Source organism: Gallinula chloropus (assembly GCF_964237585.1).
Source record: "Gallinula chloropus genome assembly, chromosome: 12".
Classification (NCBI taxonomy): Eukaryota; Metazoa; Chordata; class Aves; order Gruiformes; family Rallidae; genus Gallinula; species Gallinula chloropus.
Window position 1 is genome coordinate 6,521,732 of NC_140097.1, and position 10,125 is coordinate 6,531,856.

The 10,125-nt window shown below is 39.3% G+C and overlaps 1 protein-coding gene across 1 annotated transcript; it reads right to left on the reverse strand.

The window, feature by feature from the left end:
* Positions 1-4,247: 4,247 nt before the first annotated feature.
* KBTBD8 (kelch repeat and BTB domain containing 8) lies at positions 4,248-9,898 on the reverse strand (the record flags this gene model as incomplete). The annotated part of the gene is made up of 3 exons (XM_084269481.1): positions 9,478-9,898; positions 7,708-8,822; positions 4,248-4,711 (listed from the first exon to the last, which is right to left on the reverse strand). Exons 1-3 carry the CDS (start codon positions 9,756-9,758, stop codon positions 4,248-4,250), a joined length of 1,860 nt encoding a protein of 619 aa, XP_084125607.1. The 5' UTR covers positions 9,759-9,898.
* Positions 9,899-10,125: the final 227 nt, after the last annotated feature.

The window sequence follows — 10,125 nt, forward strand, 5'->3', positions numbered from 1 at the left end:
CCACGGGTGCTGCAGCGCTGCAGGCCGTGGCTGACTGAAGGGAACCAGTGACCAGGAGTGTGGATCTGACAGCTCAAACTCACCCAAGGTTAGGATCATCATGTAGCAGCCTCCAAAAGGGGGGTACTGCATGGCTCATCAGCGGTCTGCCTGGCCAGCCTGCTGCGCAGTCGGTGTTGGCAACCACCCCAGTCCAACTTACTGGTCGCAAGTGACAGCTCACCTGAATGGACACAGCTACCACCAGCCCTGACTCCTGAATTGCTTCTGCTGTGACCAAGCTGCCAGGAAAAGAGTCTTCAAGTCACAGCCAGACAAGTTCACAGGCAACAAAGGCTGTGAGAATCTGACACTATAAGTGCCTTCCCAGACAAGAACTTCATGTTGCTTTCCTTGGCTGTGATGATTTAGCATCACTGCTTATGTCATCAAACAGCCTCTGGAAGGGAACAAAGGTTCTCTAAGGAAACGTATAGTTCACACGTGCTTGTGCTAAGTGCCACTGTTACATCAGAAGCTACATACAATGCTGGTTTTGCTTGAACACCCACAGCAAAGGAGACCTCTCGCTCTCAGCTCTGCAATAGACTCCCTTGCAACCATCATTGTGCTCTCTCCATCCCATTTACCACCCAGAAGTAACTTCACTGTTGAGTAAGGATGCTGGGAAATTCAGTACAGTGTTTCAGGGCTATCAAAGTGGAAAGCCCTACATGATATTCCTGCTAGGATGTCAGCTCCAGAGGCAGGGAGGAAGAGAAGGAGAAGGGAGAGACACCACCACCAACAACACATAAGCAAATGAGACTTGAGCAGCCACAGGGAATGAGGCAAAGCAGAACAAAGCACCTTCCCTCAAGCAACAGCATAGTGTTGCCCTAAAAAAAAAAAGAAAAAGTATCATGTGACATTACATACAGCAGAGACAAGAACTAAACAAGCACTAAAGAGCTGTATCGTTGGATCAACTCACAGATTTACTCTACCAAAATGCACACAAGAGCTTTATCACAAAACTTGCTGAACTCCATTTATTTCAACAATAGGTTTATTTTTAAGAAACATAACATGACATTAAGTAAAAATGCAAAATTGTGCAATTATGGCAAAATGTTTAAAAATCCACACATTTGCCCTCATAGGACTACAGTACTTCTTACTAACATACCTGAGCACTGAATGTTGGATGCCATTTCTAAACAGCCTTACGAACAGGGAGCTCTTCGATTTCTTGTAGAACATACACACACTGCATGTTTGGTGCACCAAAGCTGCTTTTCATTATTCTAAATTTTACTGATGGAATCAAATGGAAATTACAAAATGTTTCCTTCTAAAGTGACTAATAATTTTGGAAAAGAGATTTACACTCACATAAGTTCTTACAAACTAGAAACTCATTCAATAAAGGGAAATAAATGAATGCAGAAAGAAATGCCAAGTGGGGAAAATGTAGAGCTTACTGTTTAAATATTATCAGTACCTTTGGTGCAATTTTTTTTTGTGCTGTGCAAGTTTACTTAAGCCTGACTCTAAAGCAAAACTTTACCAGGAATCTGACTTTCAGCAAAACAGAGAAGCATTTAAGAATTGGCAACATGTCACAGCTACGTTACTGTCTCAATAAACTCCTCATGCAAAAGAATTAGTATATTCTACTCCCACGGCAAGTTCCAGGATTTAACTTTTAAACACATTGCAGACTTGGATCACACCCTCAGTTTGAATGGTTAAACAGAATGGAGATCTTCGTACTTTAGTGCAGATAAACAAAATTAACAAACCTACTGCAGAATTAACCACAGCATATTGTACTTCTATACATCACATGACCAGTCAATTGCTAACTCAATTCTATTTCATAGTTTCAAGTAATATATTGAAATTTGTTCTACTAAATAAATATAGAAGATTGTCAAAAAGCAGCAAGAAGTCTTGTAAATATTCAACCAAGCTTAAAAAAAAAAACAACCAAAAACAAACCAAAAAACAAGGAAAAAGTTACATAACACTTTGCAAAAAAAAAAAAAAAAGGTTGTACACACAAATGCAACACTGTTAGGGAGGGTGCTTCAGAAAGCTTGCAGCTAGAGGCCTACAACAGCGCAAAAAGAGCTAGCCAAGGACTAAGGATCATTTTAAAAACTGAAATTAGTTGTACTTTTAAAAAAACCCCACTTATTCTTGGCTATGGATATATAAAACAAACAGTATCCAGAAGAAAACTCAAAGAGTCAACACACCTCAACTGTTGGAAAATGCAGTCCTAGCAAGAATCAACAACTTCACTTCAGGAAAAGATTCAGGCGCTCACATTGGAAAGCAGCAGTTTGGTGACTCTCTGGAGGATGAGGTATGTAATGCAAAGAGGCTTTTTTAATTTCCTTTCCTTTTCATTTGACAGGGGTTTTTTGTTTGTTTGTTTTTTGCCTTTTAAACTTTTTGTGCAAGAATTAAGAAACAGAACCAGGCAAGTATTAGAAAGATTCCATTTGGTAAGACCACATCGTAAGTGAACATTACCCAAAGCCTCAGCCATGCCAGGGGGATAAACAATGAGCTAAATATTTGGCTTGCTGAAATATCAGCTGCTAAGTCAGATAATGGCAAGCACTTACAGCCAGAGATGGCTGCTGCCAATTCAAGTTACCTGGTTTACCTAGGTCAACTTGAGAAAACAGGGAAGCTCTGCAAAAATGAGAGGTGGAACAAGTTAAACCTGGCAAATCACAGCTGATGCGGTTTTGGATTCAACTTTTCCCTTTTCAATCCAGTTTTCTCTACTAAGTGGAAGCTGAACTTTGAACTTATTCACTTCTTAACAGTCAGCTAAATGTTAAATATGTTGAGAAAAGTGTTACAATATATTGGGTCTCTATCTTATATTTGCAGCTAAGACTATTTAAGCCAAGGATATTTACTGTCAATTTTGTTTTAATACACTGGATGATGAAAACAGCTCAGTAGTGCAAATTTTCACATTATAGATCAGAGTGAAATAGAAGGTATTTGAGGGCTTAATTGTGGGGAGAAAAGAAAAACAGTTTGTAATGTTAAGCCACACTTTTCCAAATTACTGGAGCACATGCCAACTCTGCATATAGCACTGTACTTCAGTGGAGACAGAATGAACACTCCACACAAAAGGAAAAAAAAAAAATCACTATTATTAAGGCCATATCCTGTCACCACTGTGTGCAAGAATACCACTGCAGTAAAAATGTTATGTTAAAAAAGACAATATGATGACAGGACAGGGCCTGACGACAGACACACACACTGTGAAAAACAACAGGCTGTCTTAAACAGTAGCATAAGGCTAGCCCATTCCAGACAAACGAGTAGTAAAAATGTACTAGCACCATCAACTTTTGGGTAAAAGCCCTTTATGGGGTGGGAGAAAACAAAAAAGGTTTTAAGCAGTGTTAAAAAAAAAGTTTATTACAGCACTACATCTAAGTAGCAGAAAATAGGTGTTGGGATTTCAACACACACACACACACATCCTCCCCCCTTCCCCCCCGATCATTAAGCTCAATTTTAACAAAAAATCCACAGACAGAAAGTAGTACAGCAATCTGAACAGGCCTCTGTCCAGGGCAAAGGTACTCCATGTTTCAATTCTGACTTGAGTTTTTCTCCCAAACTGTAGTGCACAAACAACATCACAAACATCTTAGTAGACTTCAAAAACAGTACAAAAAAAAAATCATTATGAATCAGGATCTATTATTCCTCTAGATATTTCAATCTAAAATGAAAAAAAACCACCTTCGTGATATTGCCTCAAATTTTACCCGTATTTAAAAAAAAAGAGAAAAAAGAAAAAGTCACTTCAAAACATCTTGGACATCCTTAGCTATTAATGCTAGATTTTTCTTTCACTGTAGTGCATAGTTATCCTGGTTCCTCCACTTAATTTGCTCTTACCACAAAAACACCCCTTCTAGTATGACATGATTAAGTGTTTACCAGAAAAAAAAATGCTGATAATTGCACTTTGTAACCTCCTTCTCATTTCCCAGGAAAAATATCAGTAAATATGAAACTGAACCAGTGATTCCCTCCCCAGACTGCAACCTTTAAAGAGCACCCATCCCCATGTACAAAAAACTGTCTGTTTCAGCTTACAATAAATACTGACAATTTCGTTTTTTCTTTTAAGACATGTTTTCTCTAGCATCAGATTACCACTGAAATCACTAAGGCCTGTTACTGAAAAAAAACAAAAAAAAAAAAAGAGAGAATTAAATAACTTTCTGAAGACACTGTGGATACAATTTAGCAACAACACATTCAAAATGCCGGCCTAAATCCCAGAGCCTATCTGGAGTCTCATATACTTTCTGCCATTGGTCAGTAACCTCATCATACTGGTAGAGTGAATTCTTCCTGCTGGTTCTGAAAACGTGTTCTTCAACAGTGACTTGAGTAGCTCTGACAAACAGATGGAGTTTGTTTTTGAGGAGTACGAGTTTGATATAGGGGTTAATGGACTGATCACATGGGAAGTCTTTTTTTCGAGTCCACTTGTTTTGCTCAATGTCATAGGCCTCTACGGTAAACATACGCTGATGGTTTCCACAGGTTCCAGCTATGTAGTAGATGGAGTCATTGTATACAGTTGCCAAGCCTTGGATTCTAGGCACAGTCATTGGGGTCAAAAATCCCCAGTAATCCTTCTGAGGATCATAGCAGAGAAAAAATTCCCCTGAAAAGAGAGAGGAAAAATAAAACATAACTAATGCTTCATTTCCAGAACAGCAAGTCTGCAGCTACTAAGCTTTCAGGTATGCTCTTCCACAGACAGAATCAGTCTACCAACTTTTAAAAGCCTTGATCCCATAACAAAAAAAAGCCTAAAACCACCTCCTGCTTTCTTCCAAATGAATTAGAAGAGAATTACTAGCATGGGTAAAAACCACCTCACATTTCTACTCCAGCTAAAGAGGAGGGAATATGAAGCATATCAGAAATCCAACATTTCACATATTTCCTAGCTATCCTTTACTACTTCTAAACCATGCTTAATAACTTGGGACAAACCCATTCAAGATTCCAGTCTTGAAATGCCTGAAGTCCTGGCTTTGTTCTTTAATATCTTCACAATGTGTCACCTACAGACTGTGGAGTTGCAGAATTCAGTGCTTGAAAAGTTGTTAAATCTGAGCAAATAATTGTGTCTTGTACTACATGGAGATTTTGGAGCTACTGGTATCCGGTGGCTGGGTTACACATTCAGGTTGATTTGCTTAAAAGAATGCCAGGCAAATACTTCCATGAAGCTACTGATTTATCATTAATTTTGTGATTAGGCTACAGAACATCTCTTCTACTACACAGAGTAGCATCTACACAATGCAGGTAATGGAAGTTCAGATGACTGAAAGCTCATGTCTGCAAATTCGATGAAAAGTAAAGACCACCTTGTCTTTTATAAAGCCTGGAGGAAGAAAGGCCTGATGCTTGCCAAATATTAGCATAATTCAAGTTGTATATAATTTCATATGGCTATTTTAAGAATTTTAACCATGCTGCTGTGTAACCAAGCACCTCAGGTACAACAAAGAATACAGCAATACAGTGACATGAGTGGAACAGAGCTTAAGAGATCAAGCCTTTACAAATAACATTTCTTTTATTATTCACTTTTGTTCCACAGTGTAATCTCCTATGAGTGATGCTTGTGTTCTGTTGGCATTTTAACATTCTCATCAATCCTAATTAACTACTTGAAACTTAGGAGCTTTCTCTTGGAAAAAAACACTGAAAGTTCACCTTTTTATACTAATTCAGTGCAACTCAATTAAGGTTTTATCTACCACCCTCAAGTAGAAGAGGTGCCTATTTTCCATAACACAAATCTTTATGATTTGCTGGTTAACACAGTGAAGTTAGATTGCTCAGTTATGTGAGCAGTGAGTTGTCATTTAAACCACTGAAGCACAGAATTACTGCAGCTAAAGTTTCTAAACAAGATGCACTCTTATTCTACCGGTTACAACAATATCCATTTTTTAACAGTTCTAAAAAACATTTAAAGCATGACTGGTAAATATTCACTAAGGTAAATATTTTTCAGCATTCCCTTTTAACCACCTAAAGCAGATGTCTCACCCCGTAGCAGAGACAGATTGAGAGAACTTGCTAGTGTAACAGAATTGGTTAAAGCCACAACCAATAACAGTCAAACCTGACACAGAAACAACAAAAGAAGAAAACTCTCAGCAAATCATGCAGAAGCCCACCAACCTTACTGAGTGGCAGGAATGCAAAGCCAATAAATCAGGTTGACTTCTCACAGTACATAACAATGACCTTACAGTATCTTACAATGACCTTACAGTATCTTCTACCCTGTTTTTTTCCCATGGTCAGGCTTTCATTGAAAGCTTTGGGTTGGAAGGGACCTCAGAGATCATCTAGTTCCAACACTCCTGCCACAGGCAGAGACACCTTCTCTAGACCAGGTTGCCCAAAGCCTCACCCAACCTGTCCTTAAACACTTCAGGGATAGGCTTTCCACAGCCTCTCTGGGCAACCTGTGCCAGGGCCTCACCACCCTCTTGGTAAACCCTGACATCTAATCTACACCTGCCCTCTTTCAGCTTGAAGCCATTGCCCCTTGTCCTATCACTGCATTCCCTGGTGAAGAGTCTGTCTTCTCTACCTTCCCGTAGGACCCCTTTAAGCATTGGTAGGCTGTAAGCAGGTCTCCCCAGAGCCTTCTCTCCTCCAGGCAGAACAAGCCCAACTCTCTCACACTATCTTCACAGGAGTGTTTCTCCAGTCCCTGATTGTCTTCGTGGCCCTCTCCGGATTGGCTCCAACAGTTCTTCCCTGTACTGGGCAGTGACCCAAAGAGCTGACAGGCACCTAAGACACCAACTTCTGCAGGTGTTTACACAGAGGTGTCCCTTAGCAAACATAACCGAGACACTCCCCCTCCTGATTTCTTTCTGCATCTTGTGACTCTTACTACAGCCCCATCTCAACACTTTCAAGTTTAGACTGCTACATGGCTCATGCATACATGTAAATACATATTTTGTATAAGATCTTCATAAATAAAATCAAGGGAAGAATAAATTATTTGAACTATTCCCATAGTGTTCCTTTTTATTCATTTATGAATCAATACCTAATACACCAAAAAGTCTGATCATTTACCAAAAGAAAGGATGTAAAGGCAGTACTGTAATTACTGACCAAAGAGACAGGGGTAACTAGAAAGAGAGAAGTCATCTTTCTTAGTTACCAGGACAACTTCAAGAAGCAAGGTAGGGCAGGAAATGAAAGTCCATGGTGGTTAACTGACTTTTGCAAGCTACCAAGAATACAGAAGCCAGGAATTTTCACGTTTAGTCTTCAACATTAGTGCATTTCACTCAAAGAAGATTTAATAAAGAATTTTCATAGTAAAGTTAAATCTATACTGTTGACTTAGAACACCACCAGAACTGCCATTTGTGCAGTAACTCAATGCTACAACTTAGTGACACGTTCGCAGAGCATGAAAACTCAAGCAGCAACCTCACTCTCCCTCACCCACTGCTCTCCCTTAACTTTCCTCCCACCTTCTTATCCCAGGACACTCTTTAAACATCCAGGAAATCTGGATTTTTCTAAGGTGTTCACACATTTCTCAGACAGTTGAGCAACCCCCACTTTCAATAAAACACCATATAGTCAGTCAAACCACCTTACCCTGTAAAACATAGATGTTATCCTTATATTCCACAGCACTATGAAACTCCATTGCTACCGGCATCGGACAGACAGCTGTCCAACAGTTCTCTCGGCTGTCATAACACTCCACAGACTTGAGTGAGTTTCTCCCATCTCCTTCATACACACGACCACCTATTGCATACAGTTTACCACAGCAATGAACCAGTTTGCAGCCTATTCTGGCTCGCAACAAAGGAGCTTTCGGAATCCACCTATTGCCAGAGTGATCATACATCCAGAAATCACTCTCTGCTCTGTGGTCAATGGAGACCTCGCTGCTGCTTGGTCTGTAACCACCCGCAATATAAATATCATTGTCAGGAGATACAAGAATTCCAACCTCCCTCAAGTCATTTGGTGGCTTGCATAGTTTAAACACTCTCCCTGTGACCGAATCTAAACAAGGCACTGTTTGCTTCTTTCCTGAGTGTTTGTGGGCAGCATCAAAGCATATGATCATTTCAGAAGCGGTCATTCCAAGCCGTTGTGTATAGCCATTGGCACTATGTTGTCCCTTTTGTACACAGCTTTTGGCCATAGCCTGTGCAAACATGGGAGGGATTTTCTCTAAAAATGTCTCTTCCAACAGAGGCATACGGATGCATTTGGCAAATATTTCTGGAAGGTGCACTTCTCTCTTATTTTGTTCATGCTCAAACCATCTTATAATGCTGTCATAAACATGTTCTTCTTTGTCTACATTTAAATCATCACTGTCGAGTATACTTATCAGTTGGTCTTTTCTCAGCTGAAGAAATTCTTGCTCTTTGGTGACACTCAGAAACTTTTTACGAATGTAGTCTTGTGATCTGTCTTTGAGTTCCTGATGACCATAGTGATCAGCAAAGATAAACACCCCAATGGAGTTCTGTGGGTCCAAATGACTGATCATATATTTAGCACACTGGTCCTGTATGGAAGGGATCTGGAAGATACTAGCTGCAGTGAACAAAGCTTGAACGTTGGCCTCTGTCAGCATTACTCTGGAGGTATATGCATAGTTCAATACTAAATGCATTGACTCTGCTTCAACACCAACTATACGAACTTCTTTCTGGGTACTCTCTGTAAGGCCGCTAGTGAACATAGATCTACAAAAGAAAAATATTGAGCAGTTTATTTGCAATTACCTTCTAACTACAGGAATAAGAAAATGAAGTTATATCGTACAGCTAATCCCAATGCATTTGCCCTTCTATCAGCACAAACACATTTATCACTCACTGATGTTACACTGTCCTGCTTGGATACCTAAAGTTTAAGAGCAGCTCTAGACTTAACTGAAACAAAAGTGAAGCTTCTTGCTTAATTATATCTCTAACCCCATACTAAAATTCACTCAGTTCACAAGCAAAGCTCCTGACGTACACAAGCCTTTGCACTTAACTTTGAACATATTATTTCATATACATATTCAAGCATGCTAGAATATCTAGCTTTTAAACAAAAAAAGTTAAATATGCTTTCATTGTATCCAAGATGCCCTTAAAACTGGAGGCACTTTTGTTTGGTTTGCTGGGTTTCTTTTAAAGTCACATGACATTCGCCCCAATGAAAATCATTGATAAACAGACACTGATGATCATTGACAAAAGCACAATAATCTTTACTGTATTATCTGTGCTATATTATCAACAGTTAAACAGAACATTAATATAAGTGTTCTTTATTTTTTTATATTTTCATTTAATGAAAATAAGTTACAGTTCTGCTTTTAATCACCACCAGAACAATGGACTATTATACCTGAAATAAGGACTGATTGCAGCAAGAACATTCCTATGACAGGAGAATGTTTTCCCATGATCCACCTCCACTACAATATCTGTCAGTTGTCCTTCATCATACATGGTTTTCAGCTGCTGAAGAATACTGCAGGCATGGAAGGGGTCCATTCCACTGCTGACTGTGTTTGAAGAAGGAATTCCGTTCAGTGTTTGTGAAAACTTACTTGGTTCTACAAAGCAAAATTGAAACTGTTTAACAAAAACACAAAAACCCCAAATGCCCCAAAAAACCCTATACATGTACAAGCATTAGCACAAATTAACGTTCCATACCTCCTTACTGCCACTATCCATCAACAAGACTAACATTTTCAAGGGTGAATAAAGCTACCTCAATCCCACCCCTCTTTTCCCCAGGTACAGGCAGGTTACCATTAATCTATGAAGTTATATCCATTAATAACAAAAATATATATGGATAGCTGATATTTGTTATGTATCACTGAGGAAGGAGGGAAATGAAGTCAAGAATCACAGTGCTTACTGACATAAAATAGACGTAAAGAAAGAAAAATAAAGAACATAGAATAATAAAATAAGCCCCCAACCTACACCACCACTACACCAGCCTGCATGTCCGCACTGAACTCCACCCTGAAAGAGGAAC